General features: G+C 42.5%; 1 protein-coding gene and 1 long non-coding RNA gene across 2 annotated transcripts in view; one reads left to right on the forward strand and one right to left on the reverse strand.

The window, feature by feature from the left end:
• Positions 1-24,838, reverse strand: part of STAC (SH3 and cysteine rich domain) — a 943,669-nt gene that overhangs the window by 140,700 nt on the left and 778,131 nt on the right. Inside the window, exon 8 of the mRNA XM_085607561.1 lies at positions 5,329-5,396. Within this exon, the coding sequence (XP_085463687.1) occupies positions 5,329-5,396 (68 nt within the window). The remainder of the gene's footprint in view (positions 1-5,328; positions 5,397-24,838) is intronic.
• Positions 1,056-23,219, forward strand: LOC146823241 (uncharacterized). Its single transcript, XR_014962157.1, has 2 exons — positions 1,056-1,348; positions 23,112-23,219. It is a non-coding gene; the product is annotated as an uncharacterized LOC146823241 (long non-coding RNA).

The following is a 24,838-nucleotide window of genomic DNA, read 5'->3' on the forward strand; positions in this document are numbered from 1 at the left end:
TGTCTCTACCCCCATCAAAACTAACAGGGACATCAGTCTGAGGTGTAGAACCCCCAAGATTGAATGTACTAGTTATTTGCTCTGCTTCGACTTCAGCTTCAACTTCAGCTCTGGCCGTTGCAGCAACCTCCGCATTACTGGTATTAGATAGTCTCGAGATGATAGCTTTAACATCGCCCTTGGAGGCCACCCATTTCCGCAGAGGGCCAATCCCGGAACCAACACCAGGCTTTGTGCTGTATGCCACAGAGTTCTTTATTCGTCCCATATCAGCGGCAACTTGAGGTTTAACTCCACCACCCAGGCCATTAACTCCTTTAGTTACTTTAGTAGCTTTCGGCCTTTTTGCCTTTGTGCCTTTGCCTCCAGCTAGAGGAGTACGTTTCTGAGTATAAGGCTTCCCACCATACTGTTAGAGTTAATCTGGGTGGCTTGCTGATTTATGTCCCCGTCCTAATGGTCATTCTGTGCATTTACCATACAGCTTCCAGTCTCAGATTCCTCCATATCCACTATGTCCGCAATATCAAAAGATTCACCAGTGATTATAATGTCTTTAGTCTGATATTCCATAGGGCCTGGTCGTTCCAATAACTCAGAGGTGCCACCACTAAGCAAATTTCTATCCTCTGCACTTGCGCTATTTAAATCATATTGCGAATACATCTGCTTTGGATTTTCACCATTCTCCTCAAAGTTATCAGACTCAATATAGGTCCTCTTGTTTATACAATTATTATCGCCTCCATCAGCCTGATTCGTCATGTTCTTAACCACACTGGCCTGTGCCCTATAAGCCAGATCTCTTTCTTCACAAGTTTCACAAGTTTCTTGACATTCAAAGACAGATTCTGATGCTAAAGACGATGATAACACAACTGTGCAAGAAGAAGGTCTTTTATCACCTTCCCAGCCTTCCTCAACTGCTGTATTAAGCATTTCGGCCATCACAAGACCCGGGATGGAATTCTCCGAACCGCAGGATTGTAGCAAACCAGCTGCTCTGCCTTTGTGAAGAAGCAGTAGGATCAGTTTGCCTAACTGTGAGTCAGAGCCTGACCCAAGCGCTGCCTCTGAGACCTGGGGTGAACACACAGTCCCGGCTCCTTCGCTGCCATTTCCTCCATACCCGGCTGCACTGGGGGCCTCTGTGCGGCCACGTCCTTTAGCGGCGCGTTGCGGGCCATACCTGTCTCTTGGACTGCCATCAACCCTGCCGCCAATCCCCGCCTGATGATTTGAACGGGAGGACTAATTCGTACGGGAATCGGCACCCGTATCACAAACCACCATGTCGCTCGTCCAGCGAAGATTAAATCCCGCAATTGCCTAAACCGGCACATCAGCTGTAAGTCTGCCGCTCTATACTTGCTCCGTACTCGCCGACAATATTCCGATGTGGGGGAGGCGGGAGATAAGCATCAGCGGCTACCCCAGGGAGACCTCGGGGAGAGGCATCCTCAGACTCAGAGTTGATCCGCCATCTTCCTCCCTATTGTGTGTTATTGTGCCCTGAAGCTGGGGTTCAAAACCATCTTGAAAAGGACCACCACACATCCATAAACTTCAATATTTATCATGCAGAACATATCAGATGCATTTTTTATCTATTCAGTTTTCTGATGCGCTCATATGCTCTAAAAAATATTTTCCTTTGTGGTTTTGCTATTTTTGATACTAAATCATACACACATTTTATCGAAAGGCATCTTATGTAGTATCACATTAATTTTACATATAATATGTGCATTCTGCAAGATGGCTTTATTGAATAGAATGTCCAAATTTAACATCTGAAAGATCATCATCCACAAATCATTATTCTTTTGTGTTAAACTGGCGAGAGAAATAAATATTTCAGTGGTTGGATTGCACAAGGTGTGAGCAAAAAAACCTTTGCTAAAATACAGCTTTGCCTGGTGACCAAATTGTGTTTTCAAAAGCAAATCACTTTACTGCAGCATGACTCATTTGCTGTCTATCATATTTGAGGAAATTCAGTCCGGTATACGTGAAACACAAAAATACCATTGTATATCATTTATTAGACACTATGCCGTTACAAATAGAGACCAGCCATATGCAAATTAGACTTGGCCCTGTTCCAGTAGGAACAGTCCAGCCCAAATGCCGGGCTTGGTCCTCTCAAAACAGGAACACAAGCATCTCCATAGTGGTTTCAGGCATGTTGGGCCTTTTCAGTGGGGTGTTGCTTATGTTGGTCTGGTATATCTGGGCTTATTGTTTATTACATAGGGCATCTTATTCAGAAAAATACAAATGTGAGGGGTGGTATTCTTACATTAATCTCAGCCACTGATAATTACTTTAGCCTCATTCCTGTCAATAATCTTTTGTCCCACATTTTGTTACTCCAGATAGAACAGACACATGCAAACTAGGCTTGATGCTGCTTCAAAAAGAACAGCAAGCAAAACTGCTAGACTTAGCTTAAATCTCACAACTAATGTTCCTTTTTGCCGCCCCTCCTCTACTGCTGGGATACACAGCACTGATAATGGTTAGTGAATGAAAGGCAAGAGCTGTGAATATAAAGGGCCTGTATCTTCTGCTCTGACTCTGAAACAAGAAAGCTGTGTACCTAGAAAGAACCCAGCCCCCACACATTTTTCCCCTCTTATAAATGCAGCTGTCTTTCCATGCCAGAGGCTTCATATTGTGCTCTGTAGCTAGATCCTTAAGATATAACAAATGATTCTGAAGTAAAGGCTTAGACAGTTAGTGTATAAGAATCATTGGTTTTCTGGAATCACATAATAGTGCTGCCTTGCTTTTTTCCTCACCATGCTTAAATAGAGTTTATCTTTTCAAAGCAGATTATTTGCCTTCTTCCACCTCAAATCTAGGGATTGAGTAGGTGGTTTCACTGAAAAAGGTGGGTTTGACTGTATAATTTAATGTACACCAACACGAGCCTTCCTTTTATACAGAGAATGGATGTTTAGGCATAGATGGAGCATCATGTTGATAATTCCTTGGAGGTGGGTATCCAAATGTACGCTGGAATTAGGTGTCGGGGTCTGGGGGCGGGGTGTATTTTCCAATTTTGTTTGGAAAGCTATTGAAGAGTTGCATTCTCTAGTAGTGTGGCATGGTTCTGAGATTTGATAAATGAAATAGACACAAACACATGCCATTTTTAGGATGGATGGAAAGGGATGAGGAAGGCGATGATGGGACAATAGTCAGGTTACTTACTAATCTTCATTGCTCTCTGGTGTTTCTTTCCTTATTATAGGTGAGTTAGACCAGATTTTGAGAAATGTTGGCAATGGGATTTCAGTAGCGTGGGATGGGTTCAGCTCAAGAGGTGCGTACTCCTTTATTACTCCTCATAGTTAAACATCAGCCTCCGGAAAGCAATTGACATTCTCTGCATTTGCTCTCAAAATCTCCATCCCCAACTATAAATTACTAAAACCTGACGAAACCTCAGAAGAAATATGTGGTCGTGCTTTCACAGAAGGAATAAATATTGGTTTGTGAGGTACTCCTATAACAACAATTCAGCTTCTTTTTAGAACTGTTGTTTGGGAAAGGGTCTAGCTTTTTGGGTATGTGACCCAGTGTTGATCCTTCAGCTCCTTGGGGTTTGTCTGGGGCTTGTTTCCTCCGCTTTGAAGGCTCTGTGGAAGTCATCAGGACCTCTAGAGAGCCTTGGATGGTTCACACCCTATTCTTAAAGTTGCTCCCTTTGACTTTTTGAATAAGCTTTTTAAACCTTTATTCTTACCACTGCCACCTCGTCCATAAGATTAGGGGTTTTGCGTTCATCAATTTTTCAGGCTCCCTAGCTTTGTGTCTTTCTTGAAAGAATGATTCATTCTCTGGGGCTAGGTTTCGTTCCCAAGATTTTATCCAAATTTAACACAGAGGCTGAAATATTTCTCCTAGTGTTCTATTCAAATCCACTCTGAAAGAATATGCTTTACATTCTCGAAACGTGTGTAGGACAGTGCCATTTTTAGGGGATATTGTTGCCTCATTCACTCAGTGCTATAACATGTTTGTGAACTTTAGTGCTGCAGGTGAGGGGCTTGCCCCTTACTCCTCCCTCTACTCTGAGTCGCTGGCTAAAATCAACCGTTGTTTACAAGCTCTTAGGAAAGCAGTTACCTAGACAAATTCAAGGAAGTTCTGCTATAAGGCATGTACATGTGGGTTAAGGGAAAGGGGGTCTCATTCACTGACATTTGTTTGACAGCTGCTTGGGCTGTACCATCTAATTGTGTGTCTCATTATAGAATTGATGTCCAGGTTCATTATCATTCAGTGTTTGGCATTTGAGTCTGTCTGTTGTTCCTGGTTGAGGAGATTTCAGTATTTCCATTGGAGATCTCGCATGGTTATTTCATTCTGGTTGAGCCACTTTGTGTGTTAATCTTAGCTTGGTTATGCCCTCTGATATAAGGATATGAAATCAGAAGGTAATGTCCAGATTACTTACAGGTAATCCCATTCTTCTGATTTTCTCTTCACCGCCCCATACCTTACTCCCTCTCACCAATCTGTCTGCAGCCTTATTTTCTCAGCCTGTGCAGTTGTACGAGGAGGGAGGGTTGAGGACACCTATTCAGAATATCATGGAAGGGAAGGCATGGATCAGGTTTTTCAAGCAATGAGAACAGGCAGTGATGGTACTTTGATCGCACTTTTCATGTAATGTGCCACTGTGTCAGTAATCAAAATTGTACAGAAAATGTCTTTCAATGTGGTGCTATATGATACGAATGCATCATACTACCCTGAATGCATAATACACTTCAGCCTGAAGACCTCCGTGGTAACTTGAACATCGAGTACCACAGCCAGCACTCACTACAACAATCAATCAACATGAAATACAAGCTTGAGTGAGAAGAAATACTTGGCTCCTGTCCTTGAATTGTTGGATCTGTAAATTACTAAGAGAAGTGGAAGCACTTCATGTTGATTGATTGTTGCAGTGAGTGCTGTGGTACTCGTTTTTCAAGGATCATGTTTTTGTGGAGGCTTAAAGGTGTTTGCAGGTATTAGGTCTGGGATGAGGAAGAGAAAATACGAGCAATGGGACAATAACCAGCCTCCCTTGCAACAGATATAAACAGACAGCCTGTTCTGTTCCAGTCGTAGCATCTTTACCTCTCCCCAAACTCCTCTAAATGAGGTATACGTGGTCACGATGCAGCACTCTTAACAAGAATTCTTTACTTTAAACAATTAAAATAATACACTGCTTCTGAGAGTCAGATAAATGTTGCAAAACTCTAAAACTGCTTTTATTGTGCAGTACTGTAACACTTTGCTTGCTAAAAAACATAGGTTTACCTCATCTCCAGATCTTCAGTCTCTTGTGGGACGAATTTATATAAGGCAACATAGTTATCCTGGAGACCCTGACAAAGAAAAATGAAAAGGACAACGTTTTATAGTGTTCAGCTGTGTCTGGGAGCATCCATTACAACAGTCATAAATCTCTTTCATCGTTCCAGGGTGTTGATCACTGCCACATTCTCTTGATTTCCTTTTATTTTAGGTTCTGTCATGAAGGATAATCTTACATATGTATTAGTAATATAACGATTTCATGGAATTATTAGGTTACTTGTTATCAGTGTGCATTCTCATAGGAATAACACGAGCTGAGGCTAAGTAAGCAACATTGTGCATCTCGTGTAAGCAATCCACTAGGCGGGTACTCCGCTGGACATCAAACAGATCCCTATATGTACTGTGAAATAAATACCCACTTTTGCATAGGGGACTTATTCAAACGAGTATTATCTAAATTATATGGCGCCGTGAGCTTGAAAATGAGGAAAACAATGTATTCCCGCTTTGATAGTGACACATATTTAGCGCACCCCCTATGGTGCCCTTTGGAAGAATTAGGTAAGTCCTGTGGTCTCACTTTTGGCAAACAATGCAGGAACAGACAGCACAACGTTCCAAACTCATGGTCAACTGCATGATTTTTTCCTTTAAAATACAGGCCTTACTGGCACATGCATCAAGTATGGCTTTTGCCTACAGGCCCATAGGAATGAATGCACGCGCAATTTGGGAGTACCCATTAGGTACTCGCAAATTGCGCATGCAATTTCAAGGGTGCAAGGGTGTCAAAAGGACACCCTGCTGCACCTCTGAAATGGTAATGTTCACCCATGTTGCGCACACAAGGGCATGTGTTTGTGTAACATGTAACTTTGAAAAATGCACTTTAGTGCATTTTTCAAAGTTTTTGCAAATTACCAACCTGTTTTTTTGGGGGGTAATTTGCAACCCCTGATAGTAAAATCGCCATTTTAAATTGCTACTAGCATTGCATTGTGATTCCTTAAATGCAATCGCAATTTGCGATTCTTGCATTTGGGATGATGCATCCCAAATGCAAAAATACTGGTCGCATAGGGGCAGATTCTGAGAATCTGCCTATTTGCGACCAGTTTTTAGTTTGATGCATGGGGCCCTATGTATCCATGTGCAGACAATTTGTTCGACTGTGTCTGTTTGTTGTGGGTTTACCTGGCATTGAAAAATCGGTTTGAAGTGTGTGGGCCAGAAAAGGATATCGCATGTTAACCTGGCCCCTTTCTTCACTGCCGGATGCCCAACTGCATCTCTCCTTTTCCAGTTCTGTGCTTTCCACAGCCACTATTTCCCAAGCACACTAGACACGGTTTTATGGCATATTCCTTGTTATGATGTATTATTAACTAACCTGTGGTAACCTTCAATCTCCTTTATGAATGCAGATCCAATTGTGATCTTGATGTGATCTTCTAATCCAGCCCACCTGCACCAGTGGAGGCCGGCATGGCTCACAGATGTTGGTAGAGGGTCGCGTGGGGGGAATAAAAAAGAAAAACGTACCTTGCAGCCGGGTCCCGTGTCTCTGCTCCTGCTCTCCTGCCCCCTACTCCAGGAACAGGAAGCAGGCAATCAGGCTCCCTCCCCTAAGCCAGCAGCGTTGTGATTGATCTGAGCGCTGTGACACAGTACTCAGCCAGGGCCTGGAGGGGTGGGCATGTTCTCCATGCAGGCTGTAATGCAGCCTGAAGGGAGAATGGGGAAAGTGTGCATGAGGGCAGACCAAATAGCCATTGCGCACTTAGGAGTGTGCAAACCACTCCTTCCCTGTTGCGTGAGCAGAGCAGCCCCACCCTCCCACAAAGCAGCAGGGCATGAAGCATAACATTATATTAGCTCTAAGTTAATATAGTTTTATGTTTCTACTTGGCACTGCTTAAAAGCAGTGGAGCAATGCTCCTCCGCCACAGCGGAGCAGCTGCCACTGACCGGCACATAAAAGTGTGATAAATATTCAGACCAAGATTTATTAAGATTTTGGGGCTGTCTCGCGCACCATGCAAGGGGACGCAGGAAGCCCAAAACTTAGAAGGAGCTTTACCAAGCCACGCAAGGCCACCTCGCGTGACCCTGTGTGACTTGGTAAATCTGGAGTAATGCAAGGCAGTATAAGTCGCTGACTTACCATATGGTGGGTTCCTACCCCCTCCCTTTTATGCAGCGCCTACGTTAATGCTAGTTTACAGATTGTGCACTAGCACAGGCACAGGACAGGAATGCACCACACCGTGATAGATGTGGTGCATTCCAGCCCTCTCCCATGTGCGCAGCACTGGGCAGCAAGTTGTATTGCTGCCTTGCATTGCATAAAAAAGGTTAAATCTGTCCCTAGAAGTATAGAAACAGAAAACACCAATGTTGATGCTCCCACTTTTGATGGAAATGTAGAAAATTTAAGTCGAAGTGACTTGTCTAGTCTTGTAAAAAAGAACGTAATGTAAGTAATAGTCACACTCACATATAAATACTAGGACCTGGATATAGCGTTTGAGGCCGGGTACTCGTTCCAGCTCTGTAGAAAATTCAATACACCTGTGTTTTTTGTTTCAATTTAAGTTGCTTCTGTAACTCATGTTCACTTTTAAATGTAATGCCCTATTAGTAAATCATAATAGAGATTCCCCAGGCTGCCAGGGACACCATTAACAGCACTGCCCATGAACAGCACTGTCTAAGAGCATCATTGTCCATGAGTTATACTGCTGCAAGGTGACTTTCAGGATACGTTGCTTTAGTTTCACACAAATTGCACACTTCCTAGGTCAAGTTAGAGTCTCATCTAGCCCAAGATTTCATTGGATGTCAGGAGATCCTCAGTTTTAATCTACGTGGATTTAATTAACATGCCGTAACCAGGTGCATGTACTAAATCACTGTAAAGGGGTAGCACTGCAGTGTTTTTCCACAATACTATCTCGAAAGAATAACTTCCTGTGATTGTCATCGGATTTAGCACCTTAGGAGATAAAGATTCATCCAGGAAATGATAATTTTGCATTACTACCCATTTCTAAAACAGACACACCAGGTATTTCACCGGTGTACTTGAAAAGGATGGTAGCCTCTTTAATAATAGCTGTAGGAGTCTGCACATATTACTAATGGGCTGCAGGTTGTCTGTTATCAAGAAAGAAACAAATATTGTCCTGTAATGATTGATCGTCATCACAACTAGAGGTACTACAATATGTACAGTGTTACAGGGTCGAGCTCCATTTTGGTACTGATTTTAAGCTCAGAAGATGGGGAATATATTGGTATTGCATCTGTATGTTATTCAAGAAACTGTGAATGAGTTAGAAACATCTTAAGTTGTAGTAAATGCTGAGTGTGTGTGAGCATGCCCTTTTTCTTGGTGTGCTTGTTGTAGAAGTGTTTAGGCACCACATACTCTGCAAGTGTAATGAAGGAATAGCATTTAAATTCACAGATCTCGGGCTGCCATTACATTGAAGCCATGCAACATTACAATATATTTTTGAATTAATTGCCATTTGCATCATGATAGCTGCACACACTGTGTTAGACCTGCCAGCCTTAGGGTGGTCTTCCCCCAAACGTTTTGCCTTCCTCCTCCATTTTTCTGCTCTTGTTTTTGCTGGCCTTACGACTCTGTGCACTTTACCACTACAACCAAGTGGCAACGTGCATGTGCTCACTCTTCAAAACATGGAAATATTGGCTTATCCTCAATTGGTATATTTAAGGTACTTATAAGCCCCTAGTAAAGTGGCACTAGGTGTTCCCAGGGCCTCTTAAGTAGCCCTTTAAACATGTCTCAGAACTGCCATTGCAGCCTGTGTGTGTGTAGTTTTAAACAGCCATTTCGACCTAGCAAAACAAACCCTTTGCCAGGTCCAAACATTCCTTCTTAATACATATAGGTCACCCCTAGGGTAGGCCCTGGACAGCCCAGAGGGCAGCATGCAATGTCTTTAAAAAGTGGGACATATACTTTTAAGTTTTACTTGTCCTTGTAGTGAAAAACTCTTAACTTTGCTTTACTACTGCAAGTCCTATCTCTCCCATAGCATAACATTGGAATTCCCTTATTAGATTTTAGAAGTGTAATTTCTAAATGGAAGTAGCTAACCAGTTCATGTTTGGCTTCTCTGACATCACAATTTAAAATCCTATGTTATGGTGAAGTTGGATTTTAAATTGTTTTTCTGAAAATGCCACTTTTAGAAAGTTGGCATTATCTTGCCTTAGCCATTTAGTGCCTGTAGCCCGTCTCTGGTCACATGACTTGGTGCAATTGGCAGTTGAGCTCTGTGTATTCCTCCTAGAAAGCCAAACACAATAGGGAGCTTGGGGTGTCTGGATGGGCCTTTACTGGCAGGAAGGGAGAGAGGAGCTGGGCACAGCTCCAATCACACAAGAATAGGCTGTATCCTGCCTCCAGACAAAGGCCTGCATAACCTCTGTAGTTAGTCTGGAGCCAGGGCAGTGAAGGCAGAATGCCTGGGGACCTCAAATGGAAATCTCTAGAAGCTTCTTCCCCACTTCAAAGGCACAATTAGGTATACATTCTGAACCTTAGAGAACAACCAGACTTCCACTCTACTGGACTGCTGCTCTAAAGGAACTTCTGCCCTGTTGTGCTGACCTGCTCCTGGCTGCCGTCTGACCTGAGGAAGAAGAACTGTACCTGCAATTTCATCTTGAACACAGGACCCCAGAGTACCTCCAAGGGCTAGTCTACTGGCCTCCTGAGCTGAGCCTTAATGACATAAAAGGCTCCCCAACCAGCGACTGGACCCAGCTGTAGCAAATCCCTGACCCCCGTGGTGCCCCTCAGGTCCTGGACATTTGGTGTAGCTCAGCATGCTCAAATCAAGCTTTTGGGCTCTTTGAGATCACAAACAAGTCTGTTCGCACCAAGACCACACCGCTCACACTGAAATCAGAGCAAGTCGCTGCAAGCCTGTATCTTTGCATTGCAGCATCGACGCTCGCAGGGGACAACCAACGTTAAGTACCAACCCGCCCATTCGCCGACTCCCGGCCTGCTGCTTGTACCACGCCAACAAGTGCTTGCACCACTCTCCTTGTGACCCTCTCAAACGCTCATGGGACTTGGCATGAAAACTTGAGAAGTTAACCCTTCAGCAAGACTTATCTGGGACTGCACAACCCACGCTCCATCGCGGTCAGCCTGAACTTTTGACTTTGACCCTGGCCAATGTGGCCAGCTAGCCGCAGTTAGCTCTTTGCACTTCTAGGTGCTATTTTTTGCTTTATTCTTAAAAAATACATAACTGCGGATCTACCTATTGGCTTTTTGTCATTTTGGTCTTGTTTTATTTATCAAATTCAGCTCCATTCTTCTGGTGTGAGATCCTTTTTCTGTGGTGTTTTCACTGTTTTACTGTTTGAAGTGTTTCACAAACACTTTACACATTGTCTCTAAGTTAAGCCTGGCTGCTCTGTGCCAGCTACCAGGGGGTTGAGCACAGGTTAATTTGGAGTTTGCTTGTGCCTTACGCTGAAAAGGATTAAGGTTGCTGCTTGAACAGGGCTCGTATCCCAGTCAACCAGTAAATCAATTTCTTACACGCTGCCAAATATTTGGCTATTGAAATGGGCAAGCGAAGGTGTGGTGACCCCAGATTTCGGCGCTTTAGTTGAATTCCCTAGAAGGCTGGAATACCCATGGTGCTGAAATATGCAGAAATAACAATGTCTACAAACCACTTAACAACTACATCTATACTGAGAACCACACAAAGGATAACTTTTCATGCTGTTTGTTTTCTAAAAAGGGTATTTAACAGTTTTTGTGGAATTTGCCTGGTATCTCAGTTAAAGTATAGATAGGCACAATGTATGTCCATAGCCTCAGCGAAGGAGGTACGATAACTAAATGTCAAGCCTCATGCCGACACTGAGTCCTCTAAAATCAGCAGTTAGTTTGTAATTTAATCTCTTTCTTACATGAAAATCTAAAAAAGCTCAGACTAACCTGGGGATTGAAACAGTAAAACAGGTTGTACACTTCTTTATGTAAATACACTGGAAACTTATTTGTTCATTGTAGAATCTTTATCAATAGTAATAGGTTGAAACTCTATGGTAGATTAAGTATAGTTAAAAGGAAGCCCACAATGAAAATGGAATCATAGTTCAACTCTGATCTTCACTGACTTCTGCCAACTGCAAGAGGGACCCTTCATGGCAATGGACAATAAAACCCACATGAATTTCCAGCGCAGCACTGGACTTCCCCCGCTCTGCCAATTGCTCAAGCTTGGATCTCCTTGGAAACTGAACACTCCTAAACTCACTCTTAAAACACTCAGCATGGATATAGAAACTGGTCACAACATTCACACTGCCTGAAACAGATTACAACTTACTACACTTCACCTTTCTTCAGACAAACACCAACAACCCAACACATAGATCAGCATGTGGTTACTGCACACACGTCCTCTCATAAACACAAACAGCACTATGCACATTATTCAAAATGCCTCTCCTAACCACACTAAGATTCCATACTGGGCTTGTTGGTGTGGTATGATCCCCCTTATCAAGACATATTTCAAAACACAAACCTTTGTCAATGAAGTTTTTTGCTCTAGATTTGATCATTGGTTGTCTCATTAATACAGAGAATATTTGTATTCTCTAGTGTCTCGATTCACAGAGGTAAACTTAGATGTTTGGTCTAAACTTAGACCAAATGTCTTAGTTTATGACTTTGGGAATTCACAAAGGGCATTTACGAGTACTATCTTTATGCCCGCACTAAGGGTTGACTGCTTAGCAGAAACCGAGTTGTATGCCAACAGTGGGCCCGTTTCACAAAGGGACTTATGTGTAGCAAAATTACGAGTGAAGAGTCTCAGCACTCGTGGTGGAATTTCTGTACTCAGGGCGGAATATCAGCATGGCGAACTGGAGAGAGTGTGTCGTGCAGAGATTTCACCCCGAGCGCGGAGACTCTGCCACGACTGTGAGGACTCCACCATGAGTGCAGAGACTCCGCATTCGTAACTTTACTACTCATAAGTCCCTTTGTGAATTGGGCCCTATATGTTTAGGAGATTGACTTTAGAAACAGGAAAACTTGCGTATTCTCCAGATTTGTTCATGGGTTTTATTCCATGGTTGAAAGTAATTCTCGAGTCACTCAAAGCATTTTCCATCAGCACATAGTTTAGCCTCTTGATCATGGGGTAATCCACTGTGGTGGAGATGCCCTCCACAAAAACCAGGCCCAACAACATAACAACAAAACATACAGACAATAAGATATTCATACTAGTCTGAAAGAACAACACACTCTCTTATAGCACACATTGCTCACCCTCTGCAGCCATAAGCTGGCCACAAATTCTAAACATATAAGTTACTTCCCATTATAAAACAAGCTACCCTAAAGCAGCATGTAAGCTGTGATACCGAAATACTAGAAATGATCTATTAAGTGAACAAACAAGGAACTAAAAGTAATCATTTTTTTCTATTCGATCTGCCTCCTATCAAAAAAGCAGACAGCACCTCAGTGTGGGGAAAATGAACCCAGATCAACCTCCTCTTCCTATGGCTTATGATCATAGCGACAGTCTCCCATTATAGTTTCCTCTTGCTGTGTCCTCCAAATGAAGCGAAAAACCGACCCTTTACTTTCTTGTTGTCTGTCTCTTTAAACAAGCACACATTGCCAAAAGCAAAGGCTACTGAAGAAGGGAAATAAGCATAGGTATGATCCTTCAATGATGGACTCACAGCATGGTCAAGCTGACAAAAAACAGTAGTCCCCCCATCGCTTGAGACCCTTATGGGTGAGTAGTCACGCTTTACAAGACACCTGATTGATTGATTGATTGATTGATGATGGAAAAAAAAAGGTTGGGTAGCATTTCCCTGACCTAAGGATAATGGCAACAACATCTGCTGTGGCAGTCATGGGTAACACATGCTCAAGTTATACTGCTCAGAAAATTAGACGTCTCCATCTCAATACAGGGAGGACAATCAGGCAGACATGTAGGCACATGCTCAGCACTTGTTTTCCATCTATTATAGCCTTTGATAACTGCAGCTTTAAGATTTTGAAGCTCTGCTTTGAGATCGGACAGCTCGCTTGGGCAATGAAAAAGGAAACTGTTACCTATTAGTGCAGGAAAAATCTATAGATGCTGCAATTCCGGCATTTTTTACCCTTTTTCTCAGCTTCAGGTAGTAGCAAAGAAACCGTAAAAAGTTGTGATCTTCTGGATGAGAGATTATGTAAATTAAAGGGGTTTCTTCTGCAATATGGTTTTCATGTTGACCTAATTGGGGACAGAATGGATGCTGGGGGCTGCCCTTGATTACCTCTGTTTGAATGGAAATGTTGGTGGGACAGCCATCCTGAATATTTTAGACCACTTTTCAGCCATTGACACTGTTAATCATGCTGTATGTATCAGGGAATTTCCTAGAGATCAACAGTGATGTGCCCTGGCCTGGAGTGGTCCCATTGTCTCACTAGGCCATAGTTTGGTCAGTCCTACACTATATTTTGTGGTGTTCGCCAAGCGCCTCTAGTTCACCTGTGCCCAACATCCAAGGGCAACTGCTTTCATTCAGTCATTCGACTTTAAATTTTACTCATATTTAAAATGTAGTTAGTGCTGAAGCTGGAAGTAGTTGAATTCTGTTTAAAATTTTGTTTATTGCCAATCCCTACATTAAAACACTGCAAAAACATTAATTATTGCAGACAGGGATACAATATGGGATGCCACAGGATAGCCATCAGCTCTAAAAGTATACGTTTATACTTTCCCAATTTGTATGAGTGCTTTCAATACATTCCACATGCAGAGTTTGAAAATTATGGACAAATTAAAACATGTATCCTCCGTTACGCCTGCCTTGAGGAGGGATAAGGTTTTGGCACAAACCCCTGTCTACAATTGTTAGTAGATAAGGATTTACATCAAAATCCATGGCTGGTTGCATGGGACCATCCCCTTTATGCATAAATAGCACATGGTCCTACTTTTAGTTATATTGGCCAACTTTTCAATGCAAATCCTGATTTGCCTGGAAAAGAAATACCACCACAACACTTTGTGCCAGATTTTGTTACAAATGTAATGCAAAGCCAGTGCAAAGTGTTAGTAAATCTGGGCTTTAAGGTTCAAAACAGAGAGAATTTCGTCTTTAACTTCCCGGGTCAGTTCTGTGGTCCCAAACAGTTTTCGCCTACTCACAGCACCAAAGAAAATGTCACCATTTATTTTCTGTAACCCTTGCATCACACTTGTTAATGCTATTATTTCAGCATGGCTTGACTATTGAAGTACCTATCCTAGGGCTAAATGTACGAAGCCTTTTTGAGTTCACAAATAGGCTGAATCGCAGAATCGGACTGTTTGCAAACGCAAAAAAGACATTTCCAGATGCACATAGCCCAAAATGCAATTCTGTAATTTGGGTTTCCGAATCAGTATTTGGAAGGGGCATGTTTAGGGCATCCGTTCCAAGTAGCAATTTGCATTGATAAGTATAAATGTTTTGCAAAGAAAATGCGGTTGCAAAACATTTGCATTGTGCCACCAACTCAAAATTAGTGGTAGCCCATTTGCAAATGGAAAGGGGCCCAAAGGGACCCTTTTCCCCTTGCGAATGGTGGAAAATATTTTTTAACAGAAGGCCGTGCTCTTAAAAAATGAAATTTCAACGTTTAATTTTTTTATTTTTAAATGCATTTTGTTTTTTAATGAAAACGGACAACATTTAAAAACAAGATTGCTTTATTTAAAAGCAATCAAAGACATGATGGCCTGCTGACGCCAACATGCCAACATCCCTGTGATGCCAATGAATCATAATGCATCACAAATTGCGACCTACCTCATTCATATTCATGAGGTAGGTCCATTTGCGTCACACCGTGAATCTGTATTTAGGGAATAGGGGCTAAATAATCCCTTTGTACATTAGTAATAACGATTACCAAGTAGCAATTCGCAAAAAAAATCCTATCTGGTAATCGCTATTACTGTTGTTCAAAACATCTAGCCCTTAGTATTTAATTTGCTACATAAATCAGAAGTGTACAGTCGAATCAGTTCGCAGCAGTTTGTTTGGTATGTGGCTTGAGAGAGATTTGACTATGTGCCACAGGACTATTGGGAGCTGGCTGGTTGACAGTCTGACAGCATATTCAATTGCAGGCCTTCCCTGCCTTCGTGTTGATGTCGCTCTGCTGTCGGTCCTGCAGTTGCACAAGTAGAAGTTGAATCTCCAGTTGGCAGACTCTCCGCCATTGCTTTGTCCATGCTGCTTCTGATGAGTGTATGCGAGGCGCGCATTTGTATGTTGCTTTAAGTGAGTTCAAGGTTCACCGAAACTGATTATGAATGGCAACATCCTCAAACATTATATGGCACATTTTGTGGATTTTTTTTTTTGCATCTTTTATATAGCGCGAACTCGACACGAAGGTATTGGAGCGCTGTACATGAGCACCGTATTTACATTACATATTCAGGCATGGGGAGATTCAGGGGCATATGTATCAACATCTCCATTTGCGATTCTCAAATAGCGATTTTTAAAGAATCGCTATTTGAGAATTGCAAAACGGGATGTATTTAAAAAATCGCAAAACTTTAGCGATTTCTTAAAATTTCTTAATTGCGATTAGCAAATTGCGAAATCGCAATTAAGGAATACCTTCCCATTCATTTCTATGGGCCAGGAGACCCATAGGAATGAATGGGAAGTAATTCTCAAATTGCGATTCGCAATTTGCTAATCGCAATTTGAGAATAATTTCAAAGGTGCAAGGGTGTCATGATGACACCCTGATGCACCCCTGAAATGAGCATCTGTGTGCATATGGCGCACATACATGCCCTAAGTGCATGTATGTGCGCCACGTGGCACTTTGTAAAATTACAAAAAGTGCATTTTTAACTGAAATCGCAAATTACCACCAACTAGAAGTTGGTGGTAATTTGCGATTTCTTAAGGATTAGTCGCAATGCTTTGGTGCGTGGTACATATCATTTAAGAAATCGCAATTTGCGATTTCTTAAATGCTTACGCAAACTTAAGAAATCGCTATATTAGCGATTCCTTAAATTTGCGATGAGGATTTGCCTCATACATCCCGTTTTGCGAATTTTTAATCGCAAACGCTGTTTTTTGCGAATCGCAGCGTTTGCGATTAAAAATTCGGTTGATACATATGCCCCTAAGTGATTTGCCCAGAATCACAGGATGCGGACGCGACCCCGAGGCTCGAACTCTGGTTTCCAGCACCAAAGTCGGCAGTCTAGCCAAGGGACCACATCCCCTCCCCTTATTATGTAGTAAAGGCATTTATATATAAATATGTCTGATTTGTTTTACTTTCTGCGCACTGCATAGGCGTATTTGGATAGGTTTGTGGTGATTTTTGAAAAGTAAATTTCATGTGTGTTGGTCTGTTTATTGTAGTAACTAATCCGAGGTGGAGCAGTTGTTGGGTAGTAGTTCCCCAGGGATCCTCACCTCCGACTTATATTTGCATCTACTTTTCACACAGGTGGAAGTGCCACATCTTGTAACGCCAGGGACAGAAGGAAATGTCGATCTATTTTCAGCACCCGATATTTCCTGGTGTGGCTTCACACATGAAGAACTTGTAATTATGTGGAGTAGAATTATCACACAAAATCAAGGGCTACTCCGCTCCGCCAACCACATGAGCACGAAGGGATGATACCAGAACTTATAAACTTATAATAGTACTGTAAAATCTTGCGTGACAGAAATTGAGGTGTGCCTAGCCACTGAACTTTAACATTCTGTGACAACAAATGAAAAGTGATGTGACAAGGTAGTATTTACTCCCACTTTCACTGATGGGATACATATGTTCTCATTACAATAGACAAGCAGTCCCACGTGTGCACTTGGTAAGTACTGGGTGGGCACGTGTTAATTGTTACCTCTAGGAGCAGTATTTGACAGATGGGTAATTACTGCACTATTCTGATTAATGCACGGGCTATAGGGGATAACAAACTAATAGCATGGGGTTTCCCCAGACCCAGAAGACTACAGTGGGAATCTATTAGAGCACGTTTCACAGTGGCGGCTGGCACAGGTAAGAGCGGGGACACCGGAGGCGAGGTGGGGGGAGTCGACAGATGATGGAATAGGTAAAATTAAGTAAATAAATAAATAAATAAATGAAATCACTTCTCTTGCACTCGCTGCATCGCCGAGTCGGCGATGCAGTGAGTGAAAAGTAAGTGGATTTATTTTTGTAAATTTTAATTTTACCTATCGCGTCATCTGTTGACATTCCCCTCCCACCCACCCAGCCCTGCCCCTGCCCCACCCCACCTCACTGCTCTTACCTGTGCTATCTGTCACTGACGTTTGATGATCCTTATACTTCAGAATAATATGTGGACCACAAGCCTGGCATAGTTAGGAAGAAACACAATTTTATGGATGGAACAATGATTCAACCATCATGCAGATGATCAGCACAGACAATCCTTACACATAGACTAATTTTGGAACAAATTAAAGAGTTATTGGTGCAGATAAGTAGAATTCCGGGGTGGACCATGACTTATTTCCCCCACAAGCATTTATGCAGCGATGAATGATAAAATTGGGATTAATGAATTAAAGCAGGACTCATATAGCCATGTCAAATGCTTTCAAGATGAGTCTTTGCTTCTTTTTAAATGCTGAAATCTACATAGCAGTGTAATAAAAATGGTAATTGAGAGGAAAATAGTGATTAAAAACCCAAAAAGGACCAGGAAATGCCGTCTTATTGGGTATGGTGTGTGTCTGACCCTGTTTCCTGATGCCACATGACAGACAGTGGCCACTTGGCCCCTAGCATACTGGTTTGCTACTGGGGTCCTAGGTCCATCCTACAATGACTGTGCAAACTGGGCCAGGTACAACCCCTGCACACTTGACCCTCAAGGTAGCAAGTGCAAGCAGTCAAAGGCTTCTCAGGAAGACAACGTGAGGAAGAAGAGCTCAGGACTCAACAGTTAACTAACAAGCAAAATAACATATTGTCAAGGACAGTGCAAATCTTTTAGTTAAAATAAAGAAATTTGATGTCACAACAAAACTAAATGCTGCACAGCTCATTAGCAATTGCAGTTAAAGGGTTGTAATCACAGTTATGAACTTCAATAAGGCACTATGAGCCAATGGTGCTCAGGTACAGCTGTTGAGGCTTTTGGGCTGAGTCCTCTGTGATGCAGCCTCCAGGCCTCAAGGCATCGTCTTCAGCAGTGATGTGGCTCCTCTTCCCAACATTGCCAATGGCAGCATCAGTCACTGGCTCATGGCAGATTGCCAAAGGACCCAGTGATGCTTGTTATTGCATAGTCTTGGCACAATTTACACAGAAACCACTCATTGCATGGGTTAATCCTGGCTTGGCTCTCTGTTGTAGTCAGATTTCTCTGGGCACTTCTCATGCCAGGAAGACACAGAGCTTGTCCTCAAGGGCAGTCTTTCCTCCTGCAGGGCCAGGCACACTCCTTCCCTTATGCAGCTTGCAGAGAGGCTTCTAGGCACTAGGTATCTACCAGCAGAAAGCGCTGACTTCATGTGATGTCCTCCCACCACTGGTAGACTAGCTGTCAATCAGGCACCAGCCCTGACTACACAGGAGCACTATATTCCTTGGTCAAGGAGAAAGAAACAAAGGAGATGGTTTTGATCCAAATTGTATACACTGGGGGTTTGGATCTGCCCTCTAAAGCTTCAGAACCGGTTTGGGTTGATTCTGTTTCAATTGTCACTTTCTGGCTGCTTGTTAGACAAAGCCTTTGTGCACAGTGATGGCTCTTGTAACAGGTAGACATGGGGCTGGCTCTATGAAGGAGTATACAAAAAAAGGGCACAATGAAATATGACCTCGGTACACATGGCTGTCATCAGCAGTCCCTAAGCAACAATCAGGGCAAGACCTATTTTCTAACACACACAACAGTCTAACTAACATCGCACCATATACTCTTGCACAACAGCAAGCACCAACCTCCACTGCACAAATAACAGTGCAACAACTATTCACACTACATATTCCCAGACGTCGGCAAATTCAGTGCACCAGAGCACATACAACAGTTGCACCACATATTCTCTCACAATAAAGAGCTCCAATCTCCAATCTAAAACCATAGGAGTGATTGCACCACATACTCTTGCATAGTATAAGTTCCGTGCACCAATGCATACATAACAGCTGAGTAGCCATTGTCCTCCATCCCTGTTACCATAGTTATAAATCACGTACCTTTATAGTAACAAAGAAGTACTCACCGGTTCCTGAATGATCCTATGCCAATATGACAAGTTACACACATGCTCCATGGGATATGAGCATGCATGATGTAGGTAGGACAGTAAGGACACTCCACCAGGAGCGAGTGAGTATCTGCTCAAACTCTAAACCCACTGACTCTCACAGAGTACATTCTACAATCACCACTCACAATATTCCACTCACACATCATTATTCAACAAAGCTCAGCAATAACATATAACATAGTGCATAGATGTTATATATGAGAAACACTTAACTTTAACCTGGAAACTAACTCTTCCCTTTCAAAGGTATATTAAAAGATTATCTTGATCTCATTGATGATATAACTGGAATGCAGATTTGGAACTAATCTCTGATAACATCATCTTCAGGGTATATGTTACCTGGACCATTTGAATGCAGACTTTCCATGGTTCTAGGCTATGTGCTAGAAATAATGCAGCATGACCAACGATTTGGACCCTATTTTATGTTCCTTTACGAAGAAACTAAAGTACTGGAGAGGGTTGTTCTTGAGACAATACAAAGAGGACTAGATATACTGTAAATGGCAGTGCAGAGGAAGATTTTTAAATAGCTCTCTAGCAGCACCTAGAAAACCATCATGCATGTCCTCGTTACAAGCAAGTTAGACCATGGGAACACCCTCTATGCCGGGATCAACAAAAAACTAATGGGAAGGCTGCAGACTATTCAGAACTCTGTGGCCAGAAACACTCTTGCTGCACTCACATCACACCACACCTGAAGGAACTCGACCAGCTCCCCATTCACAAATGAGCACAATTCAAACTCCTCACCAAAACTTTCAAGGCACTACACAACACTGGCCCAGCGTACCTCGACAATCACATCTGCTTTCACAAACCTTCCAGACACCTCTCCACATCCAGACTCCCCTTGAACAAATCCCATGCATACAGAAAACCAGATCTGATGGGAGAACCTTCTCCTACATCACCTGTAAAGTATGGAGCGAACTGCTGCTACACATAAGAGCCTTCTCACTTTTTGAATTCTGCAAGAAGCTGAAGACCTGGCTTTTTGAATAGTCCCACTAGGCCTACATTTCATAACATAACATAGCATAGCATAGCATAACATAACATGTAGGGACATAAATCCTTGATAGGTAAATAAACAAACTTGAAAAGCAACAGAAAAGGTGGTTGGACCTGGGCCCTCCCACAGCCAGCAGGATAGTTTCACAAAGATAGAAGAAATAAAGGAGAACATGGTGATTTATATCTGTTTGTGATCAAATAAACATGAGTATGCAGTATTGGAGCTTATGGTGTCACCAGATTGTTGCAGATAACAAAATAGTCAACCATTGGAAAATAACCAGGCCACTAACAAAAACGGGCTTTTGTTGATGGATTGATAAACCTCCATATATCTTAAAGGCATAAACCTTCATTTTAGTTTTACAAATATAGCAGATTACCTCAACCAATTACTATTATAATTGGACATATGTTGAAACCTCTCCCCATGGTTTTTCATTCCCCTCTTCTTTGTATGCACTTGTATGTGATAGTGAGCCTACGACTAGATAGAAAGGTTGATCTGCATGAGGGGATCTCTACCAATGAGCACTGGTATAAAATGAGATTAATCAATTATAGAACTTTAAGTTTAGAACCTCCTTTGACCATATGATTGCCTCCAATTCACCTCATTGTGTTTGAATGTTTGTATGTGGTATTTCTATAGCACAAACCTAGCCAGAAGCTGCAAGGTGCTGTACATGTTAAAAAATTAGCATGAATTCAATGAGTAAGAAGAAAGGAATTGGGCTGTGGGCGGTTAATGTATTGTGATGTATTGTTCTTGAAAGAGGTTAGGCTTCAACTCTTTCCTGATCCTGGGTGCATGGATGGAAAAGGCCTGCTTTCTTGTGGTTTTTTACACTTCTTAGTCTAAAGTCTGATGGTTTCCTGGCTGCGGGTACGTTGAGATCCACCAGAGATGGTGAATGTGTCTGCTAGATAAGAGGAGATGCTGGTAGTATAAATGATGATGGGAGCTGGCAAGAGGAGTCAATAGAGTTCAATCAGGATTGGGGTGATGTGATCATATGTCTTCAGGCCCTGGATGAGCTGCAGTGTGTGGGATGTCCCTAAGGGGTGCCAGTGTGGAGCCTGGGAGGCCATGGAGTAGGGCATTATCACCATCCACATACAAGAGTATAAGGGCTTGAACAGCAGTTCTGAAATTACTTTCTGAAAGAAATAATTTCACTTTATTTAGAGGAGAGAATTGGTACTAGGTTGTCTTTGTTTTTAGCAATGTATTACTTGAGGGTGAAATCGGCATCCAGGATGACTCCAAGAAACTTGGCATTCAGTGAAGTTGGGGATCAAAGCTGTCACAGTTCTTGTCATTGAGCCAGGTTTATACTGCATCTTGTTTATTGTTCTTGCTGTTCTCGACACATAACAGCCAGGTCTTGGCGATGTGCTAGCAGTGTTTGAGGGGTTGGACATCCGAAGCAGAGTTGTGTATTTTTGACACATTGGTGAATCTTCTTGCTGTTATCTGGGAGAAGAGTACCAAGCAGCTCAATGTAAAGACTGAAGATGACAAGAGACAGTATGGAGCCCAGGGGAATCCCACTGGTTATAGGGATCTTTGGTGACCTGGAGGTGCCATGTGAACAAATGTGTGCTGGTTGGAAAGGTAAGGGGAGAAGTAGTGAAGAACACTGCTGGTCAGAAATTCATTTCAAGAGTACAGGGTGCTTATAATGGTGGGATGGCTGTCTGTGTCGGAGGCAGCTCAGAGGTCCAGCAATATCAGGAGGTGAGGATCATCCTCATATGTGGTCAAGAGAGCATTGTTGATGAAATGTAAAGTTGGGGTCTCCATGCTGCAGCATAATCCGAAGCCAGACAGCTTGTATTGCAGGAGATGTTTAGCGATGATGTGATCTTGAAGTTTCACATTGACTGCTTTTCAATGATCTTGCTGATAAATGCTAAGTGAGTGATGGACCGGTAGTTGGCAAGGTCATCAGGATCTACAATAGGTTTCTTTAGGAGTGAGAGGATCTGAATTATCTTGAGAGCTGCTGGAAATATGCCTTGAATAATAGAGGCATTTACAATGGTAAGAAGTGTATCCTTCCGGTAGGCGATGAGGGCACAACAACCAAGCGCAACAGTTTGTACGGTACATTAGATATATTGATGAGGTAATGATGTGGAAGCAAATAAGACTGCGTTGAGAGCATTAGATGCTTTCCATCCAAAAACCATGAGCGGATTGTTTGCTCGGGTATAATATATGGATATTAGACTGTATATAGGCAGACTTGAAGGGGTTGTTGGAGATTCAAATCTATGAGAAGTAATTAAAATTGGATACTGAGATTCAATTATTCGTTTTTTAGCATGTATTGACATGTGTACTTATCCTTTTTTTCCAGCTCTGATGACGTCCAAGTGGGGACGAAACGCGTAGGCTGACGATTTTATATTGTTTTGTCTTGGAGCGATGATTTTCTTTGAATAAATAAATGGAACATTAATATGAAGCAAGCTTGCCTATGGATTTGGTTTATTAAATTAACACAATAATTGATTGATTACTACAGCAGATACATTGACGCTCCTTTCCATTTGCAGAATTGAATGGTAAGAAGTGGTAAGAGAGCGTCCCCAGGGAGAGTTTAAGGTTTATGCTTTTATGCTGTAAAAATGGTGTAAACATATATGTGTGAGAAATTGGACTATTATGTGGGGTAGGCATCTGCCCCTGTCAAGAAATAGCCACAACTCTTGTCTGGGTGAAAACTTAAAGTCACTAAATTAACTAGCTCCTCTGATAGCTATTGTACAGAGCAGAAAGGCTTAAAAGGGCAATGTGTAAAGCAATTATGCATTACCAAAAACAGTAATAAAGTCACAATGCCAAATGAATTATAAAAATTGAGCAAATTTTAATAGATAAAATGACACCAAAATGACAAAAATCCAAGAAGGGGAACCGGTGATATGAAATGTTAAAATTTTGTGGCTAAATAGCACCAAAAAGCTAAAAGTATCAATGGTTATCAATAGTTCTGTTAAATCGGGATCTAGGCATATTTCAGGTTGACTCTGTTGGAGCACAGGCTTCATACACCACCCAGGATTGACCCAGTCAGAGGTTTTGCCTTGGTATGTAGTTCCTTTTTTTGAAAATCAAAATCCTTTAATGAGGCAAGGCAGCAGGATGTATCCGAGAAAATCCTCACTAAGTCAGAGAGACATTGGACGAGGTCCGGCTGAAGCTGCTGATTTTGTCAGGAAAAGCTCAGATTCTCTGAAATTCAAATTCCGCACTCAGAGAAGTCCCCTCACTGGCCGGATACCTTTGACACCTTTGCCCAGCCAGGATTTTTACCTTTGTATTTAGTCTAGTTTTTTGGAGCTTGGAATCCTCCAGCATGTCAAGGCTGTGTGGCTGAATCCGACAATAAACTCTATGAGGCTCGATACCTTCTTGAGGAGGGCTTGCTGAATTGGATTTGCTGCTGCGTAGAAGCTGTGAGCAGTAGAAACATGTTTTCTTAACCCAGCGAGGTCGCGCCATGTGCAGATAGGATGTGGTCTTCCATCCCTGTTCTCCAGAGGTCAGGGAAGTCCATTAAGGTTCTCAGTGCCTGCTTTTCAGAGGAGGTAGGAGATGCCCAGCTATATACAGCAAAAGGTTTCAGGACATTAGGAACAGCACTTGTGGGTCAAGACTAACTCTAGCAGAGGTCACCAGGAGGATCAAGGTCATGTCGAGCTGGTACTGGTCAGCTAGACACTGCAGGGAAAGACCCTTGGAGTACGCTTCTTTGTCAGGTCACAGACAGCAGGTCCAGTCCTCTTCTGTTCTTCTGCAAGCCCAGAAAATGTTCTAAAGTGGGAGCCTGGTGGTGACACGTTAATGCTTGGCACCTGCAAGCTGATGGGGTGACTCCTGGCTCCTCCCTAACCAATGGGTACATTCTTGGTTACATCCCATCTGGTCTTCCTGCAAGTGGAACAAAACACCTTTCCACATCCTAACCATTGTCTATGCTTGGTGAGCAGTTTTCACCCCTCATTAGGACTAATCCAGGCTGCACTACTGCTAAAGGCCGAATGAAAATTAGCCTCCGGGACTTTTAGGCAGGGGAAAGGT

This window comes from Triturus cristatus, chromosome 5_2 (assembly GCF_964204655.1).
Source record: "Triturus cristatus chromosome 5_2, aTriCri1.1, whole genome shotgun sequence".
Classification (NCBI taxonomy): domain Eukaryota; kingdom Metazoa; phylum Chordata; class Amphibia; order Caudata; family Salamandridae; genus Triturus; species Triturus cristatus.